Below are 26,828 nucleotides of genomic sequence, written 5' to 3'. Positions count from 1 at the left end.
TTCACAACTGATTGTTTTCAATAAAATGTGTATCTAAAAATGAACAATGTGTTTCTCTTGGAGTAGGCGTTAACAGTACCATCAAATGGAAAAGTACAAGTAAAGGTGAAATGTCCCCACAAGAATGATAAAATGTCTCTGACTTAAAAAGAAAAAATCAATTTCATCTTTATTGTACTACTGTAAAGATAATGTTAGAAGATGCAGATTTAAATATATAATTCAAAGGGTTTTCCTTTTATTGTGATAACATAACGTCAAAGATCCAGTCTTCCCTTTTTAACATCAAGGCAGCTGAAAACAACCATTCAGATGGACGGCATATCTGCCCATCTGAATTTCAACAAAAGAAGGAAATATAACTCGAGTGCTCATGATGGATAGGCTGGATCTTTGTAACATAACAATGAGTAAGGTGTTTTACCTGCTTTTTGTAACATAACAATGAGTAAGGTGTTTTACCTGCTTTTTGTAAAGTGTCTCGAGATAACACTTGTTATGAGTTGACGCTATACAAATAAAATTGATTGATTGATAACCAAATATCACAAATCAAAAACAACACAGGGAATGAATGGTAGAAGAATTAGGACAGATGCACCACAGTCAAAAGTGGTTACATTGAAGGAAACTAAAAGGAGCACATTATAACAAGGCTGATATACATATACATATATGTATATATATATATATGTATTATTTTCCTATCTGAATTATTTCATAAAATATTGTATATAAATGTATTATTACGTGTGCAATAACTTTGTAATTCACTGCTTTATAATTGTCTATTTATTTACTCAGTCACTGCACTTTAACTTTAACTGTCTATTTATTCATTCATTCATTCAGTCACTGCACAATAATAACTGTATATACTCTTTCACTGCACCATAACTTCACTTATTTGCACTATATCTCTATATTTATATTTGTTTAATTAATCAGTCACTGCAAAATAATAACTATTCTTTCAGTCACCACAACTGTCTATTTATTATTATTATCATTCATTCACTGAACAGCGATTGCTCTGGCCACTTTTTACATACTTCTCTCTCATATCACCACAAATATATTTTTGTTGTTGTTTTTGTAAACGCTGCTGTTTAAGATTGCTGCTAACGAAGTTTTGTTGTGTCGTCGTATACAATGATAATAAAGATTCTATTCTATCTATCTTCTATCTATTCTTCTCATTGGTCCTCACTCCAACACAGTAGGTGGCGGTAATGAGACTAAAAGCTGATCCGCCATTACGCGGGAGAAACAAGAAGAAGAAGAAGAAGAAGAAGAAGAAGAAGAAGGAGGACCAACATTAATGTGGCCATAACATGTTAATTTGTTTTCACCTCTGTTTCGCAAAAAAAGTATCTTAACTCCTGTATGGCATCGGAAGGAGACTCGGCCTAGAAGTAAGCTTAATGTACGCTAAAATGCATGTAGTCTAATAACATGTAGCCTATCTGTGAACATTAGCTCACATGCTAAGATTAGCTTGTTTTCTTGATGTGTCTCCTCCTGCTCTCTCCTCTGCAGACCGGGAGGATGAAGGTAAAGATCCGACAGTGGAACGGAGTCGCCTCTTGGCTTTGGGTTGCAAATGATGAAAACTGTGGGATCTGCAGGATGCCCTTTAATGGCTGCTGTCCAGACTGTGAGTAACCACACCAAGTGTGTATTTAATGCAAACTTTAACCTGACTAATCACCTCAATTACTTAAACAGCACCTTTAATTTAATGTTTGCACTGCCTCTTATTTAATGTCTGTTTTTGATAACTCTGCACTATCTGCTTTTTAAACATTGCTGTACATATTTAAACAATACAACTTTAGAAGGTCAACACTTTTTTATTCTTATTTTGTTTATATTCAGGTCTAATTACAGATTTTTTCCTCAACTGTTTATAGGTTCTTGTTTAAATGTCACATATTTTTATCCCTGCACGGGTTATGTACATTTCTTGTATGAATCTATTTTTAATTGCACAGTTTGATTCATCTAGGGGTATTCTTTAAATCTTTTTTTCAGGTTAATATATATGTATGGGGGGGGGGGGGGGGGGGGTCGGTTTTTGTGGTTAATTTGTAACAAATGTTTCATGTACGTCTTTGTAACCTGCTACTGGATGCTTTGAATTTCCCTCGGGATCAATAAAGTATCTATCTATCTATCTAATACAAAACTATAAGAAGATTTTGTTTTTAAGCACCAACACAGCCCTCTTCTATCGTTCTGACCATAAAGCCATGAACTCTCTCATCGAGGGTATAAATCTATACGGACACTTAAATTGTCTCTATTTGCATATGATGAATTATTATTATACATTTCCGATCGTACTGTTTCTCAAAGTGAGCTGACGCCACTCAATGAGATTGTATAAAGTTTTCCTTTACTTACTGTAGCTTGTCATTCAAAATGATCTGCAATATTTATTGCCATATTAAAAACAGAGAAAATCAGAACAGATAAATGAACTGTGTCTTTTTTGTATTGTGTACAGATTAGGCCTGCATATTTTGTGAACATTGTACTAATTAATATGGTAAATGGACTTGAGCTTATATAGTGCTTTTCTAGTCTTCCGACTACTCAACGTGCTTTTACACTGCATGTCACACCTACACATTCACACACTGATGGTAGTGATCACTATGTAGTATCATCCATCAGAAGTAACTAATCCCATTCATACACCACCACCGAAGCAGTGGGAGCAATTCAGGGTTAAGTGTCTTGCCATAGGACACATCGGACATGTTGCCCAGCTGGGGATTGAACCCTTGACCTTCCAGTTGAGAGACGACGACTCTACCAACTGAGCCACAGCCGTAATATGCGATTACTTTGTTCAATAACACAAAAACAAAGGGAAGTGCGGTAAATAAACAAATAATTTAGAGTGCATATTATCTACAACTCCATTTTTTATATCTATATTCTGTTCTTCTTGTTTAACACAAAACTTGCCTCCCAAAGTTAAAAAAACATAATTTTTTTAACATAATTTTTTTAACCACTAAATGTGCACCAATTAATGTGATTGTAGCTGATAGTTCACTGGAGCTTTCATCCAACTGCATCAACATGTTGAAAGCATGGCCTTTATACCTGAGCCTCCATAAAACAGGTCAAATGTGCACATAATGGTGGGCAGTACAATGTCTGCCACCTGGGGAGAACTGGCATGTCAGTGTTGTTCACGGCATGGTGGTGTTGTTTGTGGCCCATGCCACATGTAATTCGGGGCTCAGGGGGGATCATCTTCCCCCATCATGATGCTTAGTAAATTAACGACATGTGTATTTACTGCTGTAAATGTATACATATTTGTCATTGTTGCCACAGTGCCTTTTTAAAAATGTTGTTTCTCTCATGTTTTTCACTTCTAATATTACAGTATGTATCTGTAAGCTTTTAACATCCAACTGAATTTAACATGAAGTGAATAGAGCCTCAGCCACTTTGGCAGTATTTATAAAGAACAATGGAGTGATGCAGGGTGATACTTGGATGGTATTCTGAGATCTTGACTGTAATTAAGTATTACCTCAATTTTTATTTGAGAAACAAAAAGTTATTTTTGGACTTTGCATTTAGAGTTTTTTGTGAACATTGATGTTGAAACTGATTTATATGAGTTGTTTAGTTTAGCAGGTACTGCCTTCAGTTTCCCAGACAGTTCAGACAGATCTGAATTATGATGTGTTAAAGGTGCACACATTTTCTTTCCTGAAACAAAATGCATCAAAACTAAGTGTAGGTAGATACAGTCGGTGTGAAAAGGACTGTCAACATAACATGTAAATGATGCAGTTTGAAGAAGTTCAACTGAAGACTGAACATGCATGTCATTTTCTTAACAGGCATGTGATCAATTATTATTAACCTTTTTTTTTCTTTCCAGGTAAAGTGCCTGGAGACGACTGCCCACTGGTCTGGGGTCAATGCTCCCATTGTTTCCACATGCACTGCATCTTGAAATGGCTGAACTCGCAGCAGGTCCAGCAGCAGTGCCCCATGTGCAGACAGGAGTGGAAGTTCAAAGAATGACGCTGTACAGGAGTGGCTGCTGGTCTTCCTGCAGAGACTCGGAGGGAAAGACGACCCCCCCCCACCCCCCCCACCCCCCCCACAGAGAGAGCCCTGTTCATGCAGGTGATTTTTATACCAGCTGTAAATAAACATGTTTTTGTATCCTGGTTCTGATGTCACACCAAGGACATTTGGAGTTGTATTGTGTTGACAGATTTAGTATGTGGTAATAAAGAAGTAAACATCACATGCACTGTATGCCTCTCTTGCTTTGGAAGTCCCATGTGATGGACAAGTTGTTTCATCAGTATGCTTGATTGCTCCTGAGGCTTCCAGCTGAGGCTTGGAAGAACATGACCTGAATTTCTGAGTCCTGCTGACTGTTTCTGATTCTAATCCTTTTTAATGAGTTTTTAATATCCTTTAGTTGAACCACATGGTTGTGTGTTTCCAGTGATGAGCTTCAAGACATAATTTATAAGTAGTGTTTAATAGAACTAGAAATATGGCTATATGGCTGATATATCATATTATATATGTTTCAAAGCTGCTCCAATGGTGCTTGGCACACAAGGGGAAGTGGATAGTGGATGGACAGCCCTCTTTGTATTTCCATAACCAGCAACTAGACCGCTTCATTGATTTGGAGTTTTAGCTACATAATAAATAGACATTGAGAATGTATTCTTAGTCATGCTCTTTTGTTGCATCCACTGAAATCTTGAAGCCGTATTTTTGTTTTTTCACTCAAATTTCTTTCCAGGGAAAACAACAATAACAAAGTATCTTAAATAGTTAATGTGATCTTGAGAATTATTGGACATTTTGACACCAAGGCCCATTCCACAATAAACATTCTCTTTAGCTCAAATTAAATAATCAATTTGATTTGGCCACCCTTAATGTCCTCATTTTTGCTGGTTCAGTTTAGGAACAGTTTTTTTTTTTTAAACCAACATGCAAAAAATCGATAAACCCTAACTGTGATTGTATCCTAAACCCGAACAGGTCGTTTTGGTGCCTAACAAAGTGTAACGTTGCAAAATGTTTAGTTTGGTTAGGTTGAGGAAAAGAACGCGCTTTGGGATGAAACTATGAGTCAAAATTGACTTTCATGTGAGAGACATTCTCTTGGGTTAAAATCATAGACTGTAAATATAAGCCTTTGGAAGTCCATTGAAGGCTGGCTCCATGTTGAAAATGCTGTCTCACCCTAGTCAGCCTAACGACAGGCTAAGAGCTGGAGCTCAGGCGGGGTTTAAACCTCTTGACAATCTGTTACATCGAGTCAGTAAAAAAAACGCTTATCCTGGATAAAAACAAAACGGATGAGTTATGAACAACTGTAGCCCCCATACAGTGTGTGCCGATGGAGACATGAGCTAATCAGACCTATTGTACTGTAAACATGTTAATTTCTGTTGTAAAAACAGGCCTTTATGAATCCGGTGTGTATATGACTTCTGGCGCTTCCGCTCGACAAACTGCAGTATTTTGCTTTTCCACATTGGCTCGCTTTTCAACAACACGAAGTTGCCACTTGGTTCAAATGATTCCTGTCAGCAATCCCTGAGGAGTAAAACTTTAGGCTATGAGTCACAGCCAATCACAGCAGAGTAGTGCTACCAACTAACAGCACAGGATGGCTGCATTAGGCAAAGCTCTAATGGAAAATAAACAACATGGTGGAATTTTTATTTGCATGGTCTGCAACTAAACATCTTTCATAGGAGGAGGGAAGGCCTGCCGCTGTGTACTCATTTCTAATCATACATGGAGGTTGAATTCATGTAGTCTAACAGTTCTGAGATCCGATTTGACAGAAAAAAACTGGCAGACAAATAAAAAAAATGTTTGATAAAGTTTATTTCAGAAAGTATAAAAAGAAAAACTCATCTCAACTTACACAGTTAACTAAGCTTACAAGGGATCAGAAAAAAACGTTGGGGGTTTAACTTCTAACTGACCACAAGCACATTCGCTTTAAAGGCAGTAATGGTTTTTCTGGTTTTGCTAATTTTATCTTCAAGCGAGGCGCTAATGAGCTGAGCATCAACAACAGTTTCTGGTTTCAAAACATTCAGAAGCCCTCCTTATCCCAGCAACATGCCAAAAACAACCAACTACTTCTGATAATATTACTCATTCATTACACTACGGGATAAAAGATCTGAAACTCTGACAGGACAATGTAAATCTGTGCTGAAGGAGATCAGAGATCAGCCTCTACCAGAGTCCACTCCGTTCGGGAGGCAGCCTACGGGCTCTGAGAGCCCCTCCGCCTTCCGCCTTCCACCTCACATCCACAGTCCTTGACCTCCGGAGAGCTGAAGCAGCTCACAAAATCAGGATGCTGGATTGACTTTCCTCTGTCCATCCCTGCAGAACAGTCTGGTGACTGGGCAGTAGGATAAAGACAAGTGCTTGGTTCTCAACATGACAGGTCCTCAGTCATTGACAGCCAGCCCGAAGAGCTCCAGCAGCTCCGTGTTGTCTGGCTCGATGAGGTCAGCCGGCTTCTCCCCACACTCGTTCTCCAGCTCAGGGTCGGCACCCAGCGAGAGGAGGTAGCTGAAAGAAGCACAAAACAACCCTGCTTACTAAAAAGGATCGAATCTGGCTGGTTCGCTGACTTTGACAAACTCAATGCGAGTTTCAGTCATTCTTCAGTGTCAGCAAGGTCAGAGCAGTGCAGGAATGCAGCAGACCCTCCAGCTTCTCTTACCTCTGTGACGCAGGCAAGCTGTGGAGCAACTCTGCGCGTGTATATGTGCACAGGCTTTAAAGAAAATGTTCTCTCCAAAAATATAAAATACCAACTTAGACCTAGATTTGTTTTTGCAAAAATGACAAAAAATTGTTTTTTTTCATTCTGCCCTGGTAGCAACTTGTCCATCAGTTAGCCACGCCCCCAAAGAATACCTCAATGCATCATCTATTTTACTCTTATGGCATCATCACTCACTATGCCATTAGAAGTTAGACTTGAAAGGAGCAATATGCTTACTTAGGCAATAAATGGATTTAAAAAAACGGTCATTTAGGCGACTCATTTCCTACCAGTAGAGATTCTGGACATTAGAAATACCTCCCCTGGTTTAAGGCAACTCCACGAGTTACTTTCTAGGTCTTGGATCTCCATAATCTTCTCATGTAGAGTCCATGAGTGATCCTTTTACCTTAACTATCTTTTCTTTTGGTGCAATATATTTATGCATTCACCATTATCACAAAACTGTTACTCTGTAGCACAGCACTAAAAAGTGTTGATACTAACCGTGCAATGTCTGGGAAGCCATCGCTGCAGGCCATGTGCAGTGGGGTCCACTGCTCCTCGTCTCTCTGATGGATATCTGCTCCGTTTTCGACCAACAGCTTCACGCACTCCAGGTTCCCTGACAGGACAGCTTCATGGATGGCGGCCATGCCTAGGTCAAAAAAAGGCAGAGAGATTTAGCCATTAATGATGATTAATGAGCAAGATTTGTATCTGTAGAAGAATTTCCTAGATCAGGTGGTTGATGTACCAGATTGGTAGATGGTCTCCAGGTTGACTCTTCTGGCTCTGATGAAACGTCCAATCCTTTCGAGCTCACCGTGTCGCACATAGTCCTGGAACACGATGTCATTGGGGAAGTGCACAGTGCGCATCGGCTTCAGAGAAGCTGAGCTCTTGCAGCCGACTGGCAGTCCACAGTCTTTGTTGTAAGCATTGATTCTAATGTCCTGGGACACGGGGCACTGATAATACTTCATCTTGGTTTGAGTTGGATTTTCTTTAGCTCTTGTAAAAAAAAAAAGAAATGGTCAAAACCAGCAAATCAAAGATTAGATTTCTTTAGGTCTTAAAAAATGTGTGTAGATTTCCTTTCTTCTGTTGTTCTGCTGCAGAAAGATAAGAACTTCTTGTGCAGTGTTCCTGTGTAGATATCAACTGTGGAGCTGTTCCTCTGAAGGCCCGTGCTCCCTGTGGGGATCTTTATACTCTCTGTCGGGCTATTTTTAGGAAGCTACACCTCACAGATCCAGGATCGAGATTTGGAAGATGAGTAGCTCTTGGGTCACGGCCTGTCACACACACATTTCATACAGCTCACGTCTCCAGACATGACAGCCAGTAACCTTGGGCTATGTTGTCACTCCCTTCATTCCCAGATGCTGCACACTTCAAGATACTGGGGGCGGGGGGAGGGTTAGGGTTTGGAGGCTTCTAGAAAGCAGCAGGCAGGATAAAAGTTGTTTGCTGTTGCCATGTGTTGGGGGCATGGAGTAGGTGAGGTGTCATATGTAGGCTGTTGACCATCAACTACACTGACATAAACAGTCAAAAACGGCTCATAGTCATACTCTATCTTCATCTTGTGATGTGAGACACTGGGTGGATGATGATCATTTCCCAAAAAAGACAAGATAAGATCGTTTAAAATTTGTTCAGAAGATTTACTGGTAAGAGAATCTCAAATTAAATTGTCTGCCTACTTATTTTTATTTCATTTTAATAAAAGGAAAGAGAAATGGAGTTTATTTGGGTCAAGCATAAGGAAATATAACACTTATTTTGTAACAGTGGGAAATTTCAAAATATATAGTAAGTTTTGACTGAAAACATCAGCTGACTTACTCCTGAATTGTTCGCCTCATCCCTGATTCTTCTTATCAACTCAAGACATCTTTATCATCGAATTCAAGCTAAGACAATAACAGACCGTTTTTACGCTCTAACTGAGCTCAGTAAGGTTTTCTACTTGGTGTTTTCTGTTAGGAGTGGAAAAAAAACTACAAGAATCTAGGCTTAGCTTTAAGCTAACTGCTAATTTCATTAATTCATAAACTGTGAATAATAGACCTGGATGTAAAGGCTAGATCATCAAATACTCTTCCTCTGAACACTTTCAAGGTGTTTCAGTCAGTTGAAAGTCAGAACCACAGCTAGCTGTTGTGAACATTACTGCCTTTCTTTTCATGAAATGTTAGCTAACAAGACATCAGTGATGGACTGTAGGTTGTCTTAATGGGGTCTGAGACGTTGTAATGCCTTTTCTTTATAGGCTACCTAGACGTGTTTAAAGCTCACAGGTGAGAGCATGTGTTTTAGCCATGTAGCTAGGTAGGTCTTCAGATCTTTGTTTCCAATAATCCACTTGATCTGGTTCAACATTGCAGTAAACATGATTTCTTGGCATCCTGTCTAAGAAATGGACATGGCCTCCTGGTTTCAAATCTCAAGCCAATGTGGAAGTACCTTGAAACTGTTGCTGGCAAGCAGCGGGCCCTTCACTGGGGGTTAGAAGAGGTCCAAGCCTATGGAGTTCTACCAGAAAATGACATTTTAAATATAGCTTAGTGTTAATCTTGTACATCCCCTACAAAAACACCCCTCTAAAGTAAAAGAGGACGACGGAGAAGTGTGTGACCATCAACCAGGATGGAAACTTAATTAGTGTCAAATGTCTTGTGCGGATATGGTCACTTCTGTCTCAAAATGCCAAACACGAGTATTCAAAACCAATGAGTGAATGCTTAAATACAGTCCTTAATTCTAGTTTTTTCCCTATTTATTGTAGATATCAATTGAGTGTTAAGGCCTTTTCACTTCCACGGTTCACATGTGTTCAATTTAAAATTGCACTTGAACATAAACCAAAAACAGGAGACAATTCATTTTTGTAATTTTTTTATTTTATTGGCCACCATTTCATGTTTTTTTTCCACATCGATTTGGATATGATGGAATGCTTTTAGTCCCCCCCCCCACTGCTGTACAGCTGTCAAACCCGTCCCCTTGCTCTACTCAAGCCTCCTCTTCCTGCCAAACACACAGCGCAATCAATCCCCTGTTCATGGACAACCTGAACATATTAACAAGTCATCCTTTTTCTTAATCAAACCACTTTTACACCATTCACACAGCAAACACACACATACATCATACACACACAAACGCACACTGCTGTGGCATCAAGTTCGCTGGGTAGAGCCTCATGGGATGAAGGAGGTACAGTATTGGTGAGGGGTGGGGCTGTGCGGTTCCCTCCCCGCTTTAGATATAATGGACACTTCTCTCAGACCAACCTGACCAGTAAACTCGACCAATCTCTGCCCGCTTTAGTAACCACAAGAAATCTCTGATTAGGCATGAATGCAGTGCGACCTATCAGAGCTGGCTCCAGAAAACAATCCCAGGTCTGAGAGTATGTCAAAGGGCCAACTCTGCCCCAGCAGGGCCAACTGGTTACAGCTGGGCACAATGGTACATTTGTTAAAAATGACAAATCCTAAGATAAAAAAACAAAACAAGAACACCTCATACTTAAAGCAATTAAATAAAATAGAATTTCCCCCTAAAAAAAGTTAACTTTTGTTCCTTTTAGAAAATAGTCAGTAGCCGTGCCAAAATGAGGAGACTTAAATGAGAAATTATTTGGGAATGAAGAAACGATTACGACGTCGACTTTCCCCGGCCAAAAGAGAAAAAATAATTGGTCTCAGCTACAGATGGGGAAACCTTTGTGCTACACTGGAAAAGCTCTGTGGGGTTATTTTAGTGAAGCCAAATAAACACATCTATAAGATGGCCCCCTTGACCCCTGAGAGATCAGTCCTTACAAAACCGCCACACTAAACTCTGGTCCTCTGGATTTCTATTAGAGGGAACAAACATTGGAAGCCCCCCCTTACCTACAAATACAGATTACAGCACTCAATTAACTTATACCCACACTGAACATTTGCAAGTATTTTTCAAAGGAACAAACATTTTGAAAACTGGATATCAATGCCATCTTTACATTTGGTTTAAAATATACAAGGCAAACAGCTGATGTGGAGCTTTGTAGAAGGCATTGAGGTCTCCTAAAGAGGTGCTGCGCCGTTCCACAGAGTCCCCCCAGGTGGGACAGGACCTAGTCTGGCCCGATGAGAAGTTGTGAAGTTGGGAGATGTGGCTGGTAAAATGGCCCCGTCTCTGATAGAAAGACTGACTAACTGGTGGGCTGGCTAGCAAGGCCGGCTGACTGACTGAAAGGCAGTTAAAGGGGAAATGTTAATGTTCACAGGACAGGGAAGGTCCACAAGGAAGTGAAGGTGGTGATGGTGACTTGTTGGAAGGGTTGGGGCGGGACTCGTCTCCTTTCTCTCTCTCTCTTCACGGCCAGCTCTTACAACTCGTCATGTTCATCGTAATCCTCGCCATCAGAGTCCTCGTCCTGTCCTTCATCCACATCGTCCAAATCCTGGAGACCATAAGAGGGGAGGGTTTTTCATTAAAACAGCTCCTGCATGCTCGAACCCTCCAATAAGCTTACAAAGAAGCCAAGCTGTTGCGACTGATTTTTATTCTGAAACTGCTTAATTCTGTTTAAAAACAAACCCAATCCATACCAAAAAGAACAGTCTTGAAAATGTGATCCGAAGTGCATTTATGCTAAGTACAGTCTAAGATTTAACTAATATGGATTCTGGTTTATTCAAGAGTCCTTGAATTCCTATCATTATCAGATACTGCTCAAACTGGCAGCAATATCACAATATATTGTGTTAAGTATACCATACTTTTTGCCATTTTACTCAACCTTGTGAAGCAGTATCAAGTATGGCCACCGGGAGGCTGATGATGTATAGATGACATCTTTCTGCACAGCCATTTCTCACGTCTAGTCTAAGGACTGGCGGGGTTGAGAGGCCGTGCAAGACATTGGATGGCCCTAATGTCGACTGCAGAGCTGCACGTGCAGATTTGATCAGAGGCTCAGGTCTCCAGGCAAATGCCGGAAAATAGCTTCAACAGCTGCAGACGGCATTAGTGCGCAGCATTCAACTGGGCTGTAATTAGACTTTTGGGAAGGGGGTGTGGTGACAATGGTGGAGTGGGAAAGTGAAGTAAACAGGACCCCATCACCTCCCATACAAGCATGGATGTAGTTGTTGCACACATGAATGCATGAGAGAGCTAATCAATGCATCTTCTGTATCTTTGACTATGATACGGTCAAACATTAATACATACCAATTTCACCAACTAACAACTTAACATAATGTTTACTAGACCATTTTGCAACAGTAGTTGGTTTAGGAAAAAGGTGTAATGTTACATCCATACATACTTTGTAAATAATATTATGGAAATGGTCTTGAGCTGCCAACCTACTCCCTTAAATCGTATTCCCTGCTGTGTATCAGTTGGCAACATCCACCTAGAAAGAAGTGGGTCAGTTCTAAGGTTGCAGTCTTAAATCCTAATGAGTTGGTCCCTTCAGTCTATTTTGGGAAGCTTCCGACATGATGCCACAATATGCCTTCAAACGGTGGTTTCATATACCAAAGAGTGCAATCTAGACTGGCTGTTTGTAAAAGTGTCTTCAGATAATATTCGTGAAATAAAGAACGACTGATTCATTGATTTCACTGTGGGACACATGAGTCTGAGATCTTGACTTTATACAACACTGATTAAGGTAAAGACTCAACAATCAACCCTGAAATACACACAGGGCAGCTAATCTTTAAACATAGTAGTTGTTTTGGTTTCCGTCACATAATACATGGCCATGCATGTTCCTAGTCTCTTTACATCCTGAGTGTGATCTTAAATGTTTTTCTCTAAATGGAGTGTGACAATGCATCATCTTTACCTCTGCATCCAGATCATCATCATCTCCTGCAGGGGCACCGCCGTCCTTTCCACCACTCTCCAGGAACTTGGTGAAGCCTTCCAATGTTCTCTCGCCGTTGTAATCAATAACCTGCCAATCAGACATTATTTCAGATTAACATATGGGATTGTGTTTCTTATTCCCACCACCACAAGCTTATAAAGTGCAAAGCATGAAAGCAAAACAAACACATCACAGAGCCCTCTACACCTGACGATGCCATTTATAAGCAGCCAATCAACTTTGTGCACTTGGTTTTCAAATGGTGCCAAGAAGTTGTCCAGAGGTGATGGGAGCATAAACAAGGCCACAAGCCAAAGGGATAATTGCTAAAATAAGGTGGTGCATGAAAAGGACAAAGGACTTCTGCTAAGCAACCAAAATCAAATATTTAATCCTGCTATAACGGCACCTCATAACTGCCACTTCACCCTTTCTTAACCTCCTCTTGGTTATTCTGCATGCTTCATCTAAGTCAGGTTTTAGGCTAATCCCTGGATTTACTACGGGGTAGCCCCAGAATATACCATTTATTTAAGATTACTAGACTGAAGGCTGGCACGTGAAGGTCTTTTCATTAAAGGAGCACTATGGAGAGAGGCAGGTGCAGGCTGAGCAGTGTTAGTGGGAGTGAAGTCATCCGGCAGAAATCTGTGAGAACCACACACACACCAACATTATTGTGCAGGAACCAACGAGGGCAGCAAGCTCGGGTTTCTTCTGCACGTGGTAACGTTGGTAAATCAAGAGTCACTAATGACACTTGGAAAGCCAAATTGGCAATGATTTTAGATCCAAAAAGCTGCTGGATCACCATAACTCACAGCTGCAAAGGCAGGAAATGAATAAGAGGGTTGACCCAAGACGAGGGGCAATCTTATAGATCACAAATGGAGAGGTTTGCAGATGATCCTGAGTATAAGAGGTGAACTCTGTCTATTCTGTGATTGCTTATGGAACAGATGTATCAGACATAGAAAATATTCAGATAGTTCTGAGCACTCACCTTGCGCTCATCTCCTGCAGGGAAGAACTTAAGAGTGGGGAAGCTGTGGACTTTGACTGCCTCGATCTCATTGGCTGTGGAGTCCATCTTAGCCACAATGGTGTCAGCGCTGTCCTTGAACTTCTCTCCCAGCTTCTCCCAGATGGGAGTCAGCTGTTTGCAGTGTCCGCACCAAGGTGCATCTGGAATAAAAAGAATCAAAAATAAAGTCAGTCAAGTGTTTGACCATGACAAAAACATATACAGTATACTAAGATTGGTCATTTCAAGTCTTTGTGATTTTTTGATCCAGCAGATGTCGCCCTTGAGCACCAGCATGAAACCAAAACAAGTTGCAGTGCATTGTTGTGTTAGCATGCTAATGCTAGCGATCTTTATTACGCTCGTATCTTCACACTGCATGTAAATTTACCTGAAATGAGCGTGATCTAGAAACACAGTTAAGCAGTGAGTACAGTATGTTATTCTTCTTTTCTCTAGTCCCTCAATTAAACAACTTTTATACGTGAGGGGAGGAGTCAGCCGGCTGTCCAGGCGATGTAAACAAAGTGAAGATAGGACTCTGAAAACATCACAAACAGTGGGACTCGGGTGTTACACCCATTGTAGACAGTCATGACTCACAGAGTTATTTTCAGAGGATATACTTGATTTATATTACATTCAAGTGTGAAAAATTGCATAAAGCCTTTAAGGTTATAGCCTCTACATTTAAGAAGTAAAAGGCAATGCAGAGAGCTTCAAACCAGCATTCTATCTAATGTCCCACAGGGGGGACCCTCAATGGTTTAAAAAAACAGTCTGATTGTTGAAATGTATAAGAAAATTCTTTCATAACTTATTAATTTGTTATTTTTTTATAGGTTTATAGTCTTCATTGTAATTTGCAACTCTCTTTCAATACAAAATATTGTTGATTTTGTTAATTATAGTTCCATGTAGAGTGAAATAGATTTTAGTGTATGGTATGCTTTTAGTTGACAAGTTGCCATCATGGTAACCTGTCATCCAGGGTAGAGGCATTGCAGTGTTTTCCACCCTCTCGTCCACTTATGGTTAACCAAAGGCCTAGAAAAAACCAACGGCCAAAATGCAACACTGAGGCTTCAGAAGCGATTGACAAATCCAGCGAGCAATGCCCCGGTGGCTTCCCCCACCCCCTTGTACATATTTATACACAGTCTATGGCTAGCTGGAATCAGGCGAACACACAATGAGCATTCCACATGGCTTCATGGCCTCGCTCCCTTGTGACTGCCAAGGACTCTCCTCCTCCTCCTCCTCACCTGTTGAAGGATACTGGCCTTCTCCACTGTGAATGACTGGCACAGTGTATTTAAACATCAATAGTATTCAATAATACATGTCTATATTTAACAGGATATTTTCAACAACAGTATCTGGTGGCAAATTAATTTGCGGGGAGTGTGACCTTAGCACGGGCAAACTAAGGGAGGGCGAGATTCGAGTTTCAGACACCGAAGGTAGAAGCTTTGCCAAACCTCTCACCTACAACAGACTGCAAGAAAACTCAAAAAAAAAAAAAAAATAAATAAAAATAAAAACTGTTGATCCTGTTTGTTTGTAAGGTGTGGAATTGAAAAAAAGAGGAGGCTCTTACAGAATTCAATAAAGACATTCTTTGATGGATCGAAGGCGACCTCCTCAAAGTTCTTGCCGACCAAAACCCTGACTGGTGTTTTGTCCCAGTCTTTGGGGATGTCTTGACTCATGAGGTGGGGCTGTGGGGGAAAAAAGGAAAAATGTTAAATTGGACTTTAACAGAAAAAAATAAATCGCATTACATCAATAATGCTAATCTTTTTAAACTAATGGTTATGTGTGTTAACAGCACATTCTTATGAGTAGCTCAAAATACAAGTTGTGACATTAAGAGGATTAAGGAATGACCTTCTTAAAAACCCAAATATTCTTTTTTTTGCTGCTTTAACTAACGTCCTCTCTCACCTTGAGTTTGCCCTCAGTAAAGAGTGTGCAGAACTTGATGATGCTCTCTGCTGTGATGGAGTCCATCTCTGGCTTATACTTGGTCATTTCGTCCTCCAGGGTGATGAGGCGGATGGCCGGGCACTCCTCTTTCTTCAGGCCAAAGAACTCCAGAATGCGCTGGTTGTCGTCCACATCGCTGTCGATGAAAATAAACAGGATCTGGACAAAGAGAAAGGAAGAGGTCAGATTTTGGTAGTAACAGTTTATCGAAAAATCTGCGGGCTTCCCAACTCTTTGATTTAACGCTCAGGAGTTTTATGTTGCCCCTGATTTGTGCAAAAAGTTATGAAAGTCATACTCTAGCTATTATGTTTTTTTTTTTTATTGATTTGAAAAGGAGCAGTCGAACTATCTCCTGCATGAAAACAACTTTTGCTACATGAATTCTGTCTGCAAATTGCATGCAAAAAAGGAACATAATAACGCCACCACCAAATGCACAACCAGAAGACTCAAAAGATGAAGGACTTGACTTTCAGTTGCCAAAGGAATAAATGCTTGAGCTTGAAGTGTTTTGTTTTAAGATCAATTTAAAAAAGGGTTATGTGGAAAATCTCTTGTTATTGGTTTAATTGGGTTAAAGATAAGCGGGTAATGCGTTATACAAATGAAAACAGTTCTAAAGGATTTTAGAAGACAGGTAGTTCACCCACCTGTCCCTTGAATCCCTCTGAAGCTTTCTTAAACTCAGCCATCTTGTCCTGGAAGTCGGAGGATGTTTTGGGCAGGAACATGAGGATGTGGGACTTGATTTCTCCACCAAAGATTTTCGGGGCAGTCTGCAGAAAGCAAAAACAATGAAATGTGGACATTACACCCGGGCTTTTAAGGTTTATTGATATGGACATTACTGTGCAAGAGGGACAAGAATACATAACGGTGACACGAGTCAATATGCCCAGTCGTTACCTGCTCAGTGAACTCGATGACCAGAGGCAGCTGGTTGGACTTGACAAATGCCAGGAGGTTCTCTTTGGTCAGCTCTCCATCAAAGGTGTTGCGCCCTTCATCAAACTGTAAAGGAAACATGGAAACTTTTAGTAACAATTATTACCCAACAATCTAATCTGCCTATAAAATCTAAACATATAATTACCAGAAAAACCCCTTTAAAATCCCCTGGAAACCCCAGCAGAGGAAAGAGCTGGAAGCCCATGTGGACTTTAAGAATAGCTGTGGTACTGCTGTGCCAAGCAGCTCTTACTGGCACACAATAGGAGACGGGTCATTTGGCTAGTGGCTAGCTGCCACACTCACCAAGGCTCTGAAATCTAAACCTCTGACTCTCATGTTGCAATAAACAAGTGCAAGATCCCCCTGGTGTTTATGAAAACAACACCTGCCATCAATGTTTGTATCGGGGGGGAGTTTATAGACATGGATCTAAGAGCAGACAATGAGAGTGGGAGGAGAGCCCTGCTCTGTGTGCCAAAATGAAAGAAGATTATCCATAGCTCAAGACCTGAGATATTTTAAGTTTGTTGTCTCGTGCTGAAAACACTGAGGCTGTTATTACAGATCAAATGATTGTGTGAAATAATGATGATGCCTACCATGAATTGTCATGACAAAAACTCATCTTGGATATGACCGTTAGAAATGCAATGGGTACAGTGTTGAATTTAAATAAAAATAAAGTGAGTTTGGGTCAGTGTCTTGCCAGAGTCCTCATCACTGAGCCCATCATTTCTAGTTCTACATTACATTTTCATATTAATACAGTAACATTGGAAAAGTGTGGCCTTTTTCTTCCTTTTTTGCAAATATATGATATTGTGATTGATTAGCTGTTTATACGTTTCACAGCTGGAAATAGAATCATCTGTTAAGAGTGAAATGGAGAACTTGCTCATGTTCGTCTGTATCCCTGACCCGAACTGTTGAAGTAATTTTGGTGGTTACAAACTAATGTAAAGCTTGTGTTATTGGTCGTCATCAGTCCTCGATCAGTTTTTTTAAATCTGAATATAAAAAGAGGTGCGACTATGGCCCATCTCCCATTTTACATCATCTTCAGACCTTTTCTCTTTTAAATGTTTGGAATCCAACAGTCCCGACTTTCCCTGAGAAAACAAGGCAAACCTTTTGGCTTCTCTTATGAACAAATCAAATGATATTGTCATAATGAAGTGAGCAGAGAATGGAAAAGGATTTCCTTTGTGATCACAGTCTTATAGGTTCTGGTAAAGAGAAGGGTTGCTGTTTTGAGTCACAGATTCAAGGGTGTAATGATATCACTGAATGAATCCCCACATGACCCGTTTGCTTAATATTTTTATTGACCAACATACTGGACCTCGACCCCATTAGCCAAATCCACAGGCTGGCTTGTGATACAGGTTTTCCTGATAAGACCGCTGAATGACCTATTCTAAGAGTAATAGTTGCAGTCAATAAACTGCGAGCTAAGACGAGCTTGAGCTTGCTTAAAAGAGATCCCACCTTTGCAGATTTCATTCGATTAGGAAACAGAGGACGCAGGAGAGATTTCCTGTTTATGGTAGTCTATGACAAAAGGAGCTATTTGAAGACGTGTGAAGCCATACCTCACATACAGCTCATTAGCATTTATCAGCTTTAAGTCAACATGCTGAGGTCATTTGCTGGGTAGATCAGAAAACACCCAAAGGCTGTCACACGTCAAAACTCGCTGAGTTTAGCTTTTTTTTTTTTTTTTTTTTTTTTTTTTAAACTGTGGCATTCTGAAAAGGCATCTGCAGAACAGCCAACACTGGATTTGAACTCAAGTCTCCCTATTATTAACTCTTTCTCCTGCTGGCTCTTCATTTCCTCTCACTCAGCTCGATTCAGTCTTTCTCTCTACCACTCTCTCTCTCGCTTTATCAATCTCTCCATGACAGCAGGAGGAGAAGAGAGATGTCAGGGCATTCAGAGCCTTGCAGATCAAAACAACTCAGTCTCTGTTGATTGTTCCAGAACAGTAGTGAGGGTAAGAAGTTAGACCCCGATGTACGAAGAATGTTGTTTTGTAATGTTATTTCACAACAACAAAATTGTGGCTGGTGAAAATGCTGTGTGTGGCAAGTTACTTTGAAAAACCACTAGCCACAGTGGCTGGTGAGCAAAAAAAAAAAAGTATATCAAGCACTAAATAAAAGTGTGTTTGAAGCCCCATGAAATGGAGGAACTTTGGAAACAGTGCTGACCCCATTTGAGTCTTACCACTCCAGGGTTGTGTTTCAGTTTGTGCAGGCAGAAACAGACCTGTGGAAAAACAGTGATGCAGACCCCGACCTTCTCTGCTCATAGGGTCATATTAGTTAGAATATGCCCGTCTCTGATTTATCTTCCCCTTTGGCTTAACGTTTTAGAAGAAGGCATCGAGTAGCTGTAATAAAATATACGATGAATAACTTGTTACAGGTGCAGCTGACCTTGTTGTCAAACTAACGGCAGTTACAATGCCCCGCAGCATTATGTTAACTATACTACTGTTTGGGGTCAGACAAGTCCCAGTGTACCTGAATGGTTTTGGGCTACGTGTTTCAACGTATGTTAATAAAAGGCAGATTATTCATGAAACAGGAACTCTAAAAAATGGAATTCTAAACTTTTCTCTCTTAATTAAAACTTATTTTAAAATGAAAGTGTAGCATTGTGATGATTTTAGAAATGAACATAAGAGTGTGAGCTCACCTTCTTGAAGAGGACAATGCTGTCCTTTGTCACCTCAAACTTTGAGTAAACAGCGTCATCAGAGGCCATGGCGAAGGGAATGTCGTCTACGGCTTCAGCTGCTTTTTCAAAGACCTTGGCATCGTCGGAGTTGGCATCCTGCGGACACATGAGACCTTTGCTTTAGACGTGGCACTGTGCGTGTGATCATCAAGGAATAAATATTCACTTTTAAACTTTAAAGCACAAAATTGGTTCTTAATTGTTTGGAAAACAACAGTGTTTGAGTAAAAGAAGCATAATAAATAGAAAGATGACTTGTAATTAAACCCAGTTTTGGACTATGAAAGATGAGAATCATACCTTGAAGAATCCGATGACTGCCACCTCATTGTCGGCAATCAGAGACTCTGCCTCAGTGACTCCAGCCAGGGTAGCCACAGCGGGTCCTGTGCGCTTCTTCAGCCAGTTGACGATGTCATCAGCCTGCCTACCAGCTGCAAGACAACAAAAAACATGAACTCAAGTACGTCTGTGTGGTCAGACATCAAAATGTATGCCTCAAACTTGAAGAACTTTCCCAGTTTCAATATCATTTAGAAAACGTACAGCTCTCATGCTTTATAGACAAATGAGATACACCTTCCTCTGTGATCAGAGCCCAAGAGACATCATCTTGACCCAGAAACATAGGCCTAACCTCAGTTTAAATACTACAGTGCCTCAGGGGGGGCAGAAGTGTAACTGACTTTCTCTTTTTCTACTCCAGCAAACTAAAGCTGTGAATGAACAGAGAAACCGTTCATGCATTTTTTTCCTACCACTTCTGTTTTTCTGAAACCTCTGGCTGACGAACCTTACAGTTTCACATGACAATAAAACAGAAGTAGCTCTTTAATTTTCACTTTCAAATCTAAAAAAAAAGGGACATGTCAAAAAATAATTCAATTAAAAACCCAAAATATAAATCTTTATTCCCACTCTCTAATGCTGCAAAAAACAGCTTTAACTCTTTTCTGAATATTAAGACATGGCTGTTAGACTGGTCCAGCGATGCAAGATAGGAGAAATTTCACAGACACACACAACTTGATGATGCGATGCAGTATGTAATTTTGTGCTTTAACGTCTCAGTCAGTACGTGAGAGACGTTTCTAGAAGCTGGACTGAAGTCTGGGTAGTCACTCACAGGCATAAAAAACACTTCCAAACCCACGCTCCTCGTCCCTGCCAAGACAAGCTTGGCCAGTGAAGAAGAGGCGACGTGAGGAACTGCACATACCTCTGGCTTTCTCAGTCAGCATGGGAGAAACGTGCAAGGAAGGCCCAGCCCACATTTTACTTTTCAGTCATGTTGCCAAAAGCTGATTGGCTGACTTACTTTCTTAGGCTGCTGTGCAGATCATATTCACAGTATAGTGAAAGTCATACCCAGCTTGGCCAAGATGATCAGATCTAATATCTTTAACAACATATGAAGCAACTCATGACCTAATATGATCAAAGACTATGCACCTTATTACTATGAGGGGAAGCAAGTGTCATGGCCGAGAAAAGGGAACAAACTCTTTTTTTTTTAATGGGGATATGACTAAATATAAAAACAGAAAGTGACATGATGGGATTTTTTTTATTAAATTAAAAGTTTTCACCCAAATCAGATATTTGCAGGTGAATCCATTTCAGCTTTTCATTAGGCTGCTTTGACTATTTGTTCAAAAATGTCAGTTCACTGAATTTCTTCCATATCTCCTGAAATTAATCATGTGTCCCCTTTTTAAATGCAGGGTGGTTGTAGGCTTTATAACCACAACACAAGTACACTCTTTTTGTCCCAAGTCAGATCAGTGTTCACTCCTTTTGAGCTCAAGTCAATCAGGTGCTTTGATGAAGACCCATTGAATAAAGTCAGAGAGACACAAAACGGTTTTAATGACCTGGTTTGCTTGTTTTGGAGAGGAGACCCCCGCAAATCTATTGGCCACTAGTAAAAAGATAGTTAACAATAATCACTGAAGGAATCCTAACCATAAAACAAGTTGAGCACCTACACACATGGCCATGACAGCACGGCTCTCGGGCACAGCTGACTTCAGACGTCTGGCCATGAGGGTCAGAGTAAAACTACGTCTTCCCTTTGTTTTAAAAAAAAAAAATGATTCCATCTCTTTATGCTCCTACATCCAGTTGCTTCTGGGTCACTCTCAGTACAATGCAGCTACAAAAAGAGGTGATTTTATTTGACCAAATACGAGCCGATTTAGGGTTTCTAGAAGATTTGTGTCCTAGGATCTACGAGGACAGTCTTAATGAACGGGAAGGCACCACTGTTTGCACCTTCAGCATTTTACATCTCATTCGGGTTTAACTGTAGAAATGAAAATTATAGCAACACTCACCAGAGTACTCTTTGGGTGACTCTTTCTCTCCACCCTTAAAGAACTTGATGGTGGGGTATCCTCGGACACCATACTCTTGGGCCAGTTCAGTCTCCTCTGTGGCGTCCACCTTTCCCAGGCGCACCTTTGAGTCCTCAGCCTTCAGCGTGCCAGCAGCCTTCGCAAACTCTGGGCCCAGGGCCTTGCAGTGACCACACCATGGGGCATCTGCAGGATTTTGAAGAACAGGTTAAGCAGGGCACAGCCAAATACAAAGATTTGCCTTGTCGTTGATAGTAACCCAAATCAAAAGGGGCTAGAACAAATAAATCCTCGCCGATTAATAAAGAATTTCTGATTAGCTCATATTTAATTTACCCTGAGAGAATAGATAATCCCCCTCCCATTCTAGCAGATTCCCGTCTGGTCTGATTCAGATAAATACGAATGACATGGATTCAGTAAAACAATTATAAAAATAATCCAGAGGGCATTCAAGAACAGTTTTCAGAACAGCAGAAAACCTCAGAAACTTTGTTAAAGAGCCCATTTGGGCGGCAGTAGCTCAGACTGTAGGGACTTGGGTTGGGAATCGGAAGGTCGCCGGTTCAAGTCCCGGCACGGACCAAGTCCGGAAATTGGTCTGGTAGCTGGAGAGGTGCCAGGCCACCTCCTGAGCACCGCCGAGGTGCCCTTGAGCAAGGCACCCAACCCCCCCCCCCACAAGCTCAGGAGCGCCCGCCGTGGGCAGCCCCCTCACCCTGAGACCTCTCCATTAGTGCATGTCCACAGGATCCTGTTTGTGCATGTGTGTGTATTTCAGTTCATGTTTGTGTAGCATGTTTACTAGACAGAGTGTAAAAACGAATTTCCCCTCGCGGGATCAATAAAGTATAAATTCTATTCTATTCATATTATGCCCTTGTTGGGGTTCGTATATTTAATCTATGTACCTACTTTTGTATGTTCACAATAGCTAAAGTAAAACGCTACGCTCTGAGTCCGTCAGCTACGCTCTGCTGAGCCCCCACTGTTAGACCCCACGTGGGCCAAGTCTGCTCTGATTGGTCTGCCGATCCGCTCTGTCATTATTGGTCAGTTGCTCAGCACGTGTCTCGGAAATTTCAACTTGAGCTGCAGGGCTTGCCACAACGAGCCAATGGACTTAGATGGACGTAGGAGAAGCTGCGTTTCTGTGGACTTTGAATTTTTGCACATAGATGTGCCTAAACATGCACAGGACACTTGGAAAACACACTAAAGAGCATATAAAACCAGAAAAAGCATAATATGGGACCTTTAACAAGATTTGTTTATTCTAGCAAATAAATGATCCTGGTTTTTATTTACAACATCATTGAAATGGATGCATTTTCCCCTTATGATCACCTGTACAAAAAACACCTGATCACAAGCATCAGAGTTGATGAAGAACCATTCAGTTAAAGGAATCATTGCTCTCCCATCACTACATTTTCTTGGGGTCATTTCTGCTTCATTACATAAATGAAAAATCATAGAGTTTCCAAACAGAAAAAAAACAAAACAGCTTAGGATTCTTGGAACTGAAATGTATTTTATAAACTGAACAAGATATTGCAATCACACAATTTTAAAAACCAATAATTGATGAGGTAAATTAGATAAGAGTTGCAGATCTATGTTAATATTTTCCATTTTAACTTTTAGATGATTCAATTCGGATTTGTTTAAGGATATTAGTTTAAAGTCTAATAAAGCACATATCCTGATTGGCCCCTCAGGCTGCTATAAAGCTACTGTTTACATAACCTGCTGCTATGAATCATACCAAGTGACTTTTAATTATCACCTGTCACTTTAATTTGCCAATCTTAATTATCCTGTAAAGTTCACTTCACTACTTTATATTCCAGTTGTATATACCTCCTAGGGCTGGGAAATATATCAAGTTTTTAAGATATATTGATATTTTCAAACAAGATATAGGGTAAGACAACATCGTTAATATGGATATAGTTTATGTTGCATTAAAATAACGGTCACCTTTTTCTTATTTCACTGATGACTGTCTGTCCCTCTTAACCCTGCTCCTCCTCTCTCTCTCTTTTATTGTATTTAAGGAACATTTTTATTTTATAATATTACTTTTTAAATTCACAAAGAGGTAGTTTATTTTTCCATGTGTTTTCACGGTTAATAAAATACATATCGATAAATATCGAGTATCACCATTCAGCTAAACAATATCAAGATGAGTTTTGTTCTATATCGCCCAGCCCTAATACCTCCTATTCCATTTGTATTTATTATATCTATTCAATCTCGATTTTTAATTTCTACTACCTACTTGCTTCTTGTGTTTGTGCTGCTGTGACACCTTCATTTATATGTTATTGGAAAATGTATTTCAACTGTGGAGTCGCATAGGGCTGGGCGAAATGGACCAAAACTCATATCTTGATATTGATTAGCTGAATGGCGATACTCGATATATATCTATATGTATTTTATTAACAGTGAAAACACATGGAAAAATAAACTACCTGTTTGTGAATTTAAAAAGTAATATTATAAAATAAAAATGTTCCTTAAATACAATAAAAGAGAGAGAGAGGAGGAGCAGGGTTAAGAGGGACAGACAGTCAGTCATCATCAGTGAGATGAGAAAAAGGTGACCTGGCACCTCTGTAACGTTATTTTAATGCAACATAAACTATATCCATATTAACGATGTTGTCTTACCCTATATCTTCTTTGAAAATATATCGATATATCTTAAAAACTCGATATATTTCCAGCCCTAGTGTCGCATGTTGATTCAGAAGCCATGGTGTCCAATTGTACATGTAAATGTTTGTTCACTAATGTCAAGCTGATAAATCCCTAATCAAAAGTGACACGTCGAATTATATGACCTGCATTGCATCAGTTTGAATTATTGACAAAGAACAAAACTTCCCTGTGCACACAGATGAACTTTTGTACACGTCAACCTAGCTCCACATCCCAGCCCAGATCCCGCCCTGCTAAGACATACGTGGGCATAGCCTAACACCCCTCCCATCCTGAGCTCATTGGAGAGTCTTCCCCACTCGGCTATCCCTGACTGGTCCACGGATTAGTCAAACAAATATGTGAGCAGGTCAACAATATGACAAAAGTGAAGCGGGATGGGCCTGCAGGCAAATCCCATTAAAGTCTGTGGTGAGATATTACAGCAAGTAAACTGCTACAAAAAATGCAGTGGATTTGATCCTGGATTGCACGAAACCTGAGATTTAGCAGACTGAGACCACAAAAAGCAATCGAAACTAATACACCCGAACTTATATGTTTCACTAACACGGCCTTAATAATGCTTTATTACACCATTAATAACATGAAGATAGAGGCACTTTGCATTCACTTAAACACACAATATCATGCGCTGTGCAAGCTTTTCATTGCTGGAGGAATAGTTAAGTAAACATATTGCATTGCACTTGTATAAATGTTGATAGTAAAACAAGTTTAGAGTTACTACAGTGTGCTAAGTTTCGTATTTTTACACACTCAAGGGCTAGCTTGTACAATTTTGTGGTGGGAAACTGACCGAGAAAAACACTGTTTAATAAACAATTAGCCCATTTGTAACATAGTTTGCACTGCGATTAAATAGCTAGTTAGCAACAGGGTGGTGCAAAATTGCGGGGGTGCAGAATTCAACATAACACTAGTTAGTTAGTTAGCCACTAACAGCTGCAACTTGTGTCAAAGTTTAATGCTAACATATCTACAAGCTTAATGTAGCTAGCTTAGCCGTTAGCTACATGTCAGCCGGTGAGATTGTGCAGCTTTAATTACTCACAGAATTCAACCAGGATGTCTGGGTGAGCTTTGAGAGCCTCCTCAAAGTTACTTTTCTTCAGCACCAGGACGTCTTCTTCCTCGGTGAGCTCAGCCCGGCTCGCCACAGCCAGCGTACAAACGAGTAAAAACTTCAACATAGTTGGTCGAGTTTTCTGTCTTCTTCCTGACAGAGAGAGACGAGTGGTGCAGACACGGTTTTCTACGACTTCTTAGCTTAGCTTTTGTCTGTTTTTCTTGTTTAAGGTTGGGAGAGTAGCTGTGTATTTTGTGTCTACCGCTACTAACGTGGCACCGCACGCAGAAACCGGAGGGGTCAGCCGTACTGCGCATGCGTATTTATGAGGCTGAAAGCAGTTCGTGTTGAAATGTGACTGGACCGCAGCAGCCTGCACCTGGAAGTGAATGAGTGACGCTGAGCTTACACATCATCATGACTAATAAATAACACACAGAGAGCGAGGGAAACAACATTAAAAACTCAATTATGTAGCACGAATATCGTTTAAAAGCACATTTTTTTAAATGAACAAAAATAGTGTCCGTCACATTGCCGCTAGATCGAGCAGAATCCTATTGTTGTTTTTTTATCATTTAAAAAACCTGTCAACAACTGGAACCAGGGTATATTCAGTATAAGGATTATGTTGTACTGTTTTTTTTGGTTAATGATGCAAATACGGAGTGGTGCTTGGAAATATGTTTTTTATTGTATTTATTTCGAAAGGAATGGGGTAAAATATAGTTCTTATGATGGTTCTTATGATGGTTCTTGTGATGGTCGGGTTATATATGTCTGTTGGGTATCGTGCACTATGGGTTAATTTCTGTTGAATTGTATTTAATTATTTTTTGTATTTTGCATTTGTTATGTTCTTGCTGTTGTTTATGTTCTTCTGTGTTTGGTTTAGTTTGTTCTTGTTTTAGCTGTTTGTCAAAGCACTTTGTAAACCTGTGTTTTTAAAAGGTGCTATATAAATAAAGTTATTATTATTATTATTATTATTAAAGTCTGAATGAATTGCAGCAAAGGCTACACTATGCCTGTTTCACATATTTCTGAAGGTATAACGCTAAAGATGTGCACCGCAGATAATTTATAGATAGTTGTAAAGATAATTTTCAAAACTGTTATTGCACAGTGAATCATAGCCTATTAATTTTGTTCTTGTAGAAAGTATCAGAATGTAAACAAAGAACTAAACAAATATTAATGTCACCCAAACAAATGTACACTATAGCCTACGTGTAATCTTTACAACACCCAACAGTTTGCCT

General features: G+C 40.1%; 3 protein-coding genes across 4 annotated transcripts; 1 reads left to right on the top strand and 2 right to left on the bottom strand.

The window, feature by feature from the left end:
• The first annotated feature begins 1,277 nt into the window (after positions 1-1,277).
• Positions 1,278-4,288, top strand: anapc11 (APC11 anaphase promoting complex subunit 11 homolog (yeast)). 2 transcript variants are annotated; one of them, XM_061047506.1, is made up of 3 exons: positions 1,278-1,415; positions 1,540-1,657; positions 3,914-4,288. In XM_061047506.1, exons 2-3 carry the CDS (start codon positions 1,549-1,551, stop codon positions 4,057-4,059), a joined length of 255 nt encoding a protein of 84 aa, XP_060903489.1. In that variant the 5' UTR covers positions 1,278-1,415; positions 1,540-1,548; the 3' UTR covers positions 4,060-4,288. The 2 variants fall into 2 exon arrangements, with proteins under 2 accessions (XP_060903489.1, XP_060903481.1); XM_061047498.1 differs by having other exon boundaries at positions 1,278-1,426.
• A 1,518-nt stretch (positions 4,289-5,806) lies between these two features.
• On the bottom strand, positions 5,807-7,846 carry ppp1r27b (protein phosphatase 1, regulatory subunit 27b). The gene is made up of 3 exons (XM_061047485.1): positions 7,569-7,846; positions 7,319-7,469; positions 5,807-6,612 (listed from the first exon to the last, which is right to left on the bottom strand). Exons 1-3 carry the CDS (start codon positions 7,795-7,797, stop codon positions 6,489-6,491), a joined length of 504 nt encoding a protein of 167 aa, XP_060903468.1. The 5' UTR covers positions 7,798-7,846; the 3' UTR covers positions 5,807-6,488.
• A 1,852-nt stretch (positions 7,847-9,698) lies between these two features.
• On the bottom strand, positions 9,699-25,875 carry p4hb (prolyl 4-hydroxylase, beta polypeptide). The gene is made up of 11 exons (XM_061047479.1): positions 25,552-25,875; positions 21,744-21,950; positions 19,708-19,841; positions 19,366-19,503; positions 16,618-16,722; positions 16,362-16,487; positions 15,667-15,867; positions 15,320-15,440; positions 13,699-13,880; positions 12,672-12,782; positions 9,699-11,273 (listed from the first exon to the last, which is right to left on the bottom strand). Exons 1-11 carry the CDS (start codon positions 25,688-25,690, stop codon positions 11,199-11,201), a joined length of 1,539 nt encoding a protein of 512 aa, XP_060903462.1. The 5' UTR covers positions 25,691-25,875; the 3' UTR covers positions 9,699-11,198.
• Positions 25,876-26,828: the final 953 nt, after the last annotated feature.

This window comes from Labrus mixtus, chromosome 2 (genome assembly GCF_963584025.1).
Source record: "Labrus mixtus chromosome 2, fLabMix1.1, whole genome shotgun sequence".
NCBI lineage: Eukaryota > Metazoa > Chordata > Actinopteri > Labriformes > Labridae > Labrus > Labrus mixtus.
The sequence above is the reverse complement of the archived record's forward strand: the minus strand, read 5'-3'. Positions and strand labels throughout refer to the sequence as shown.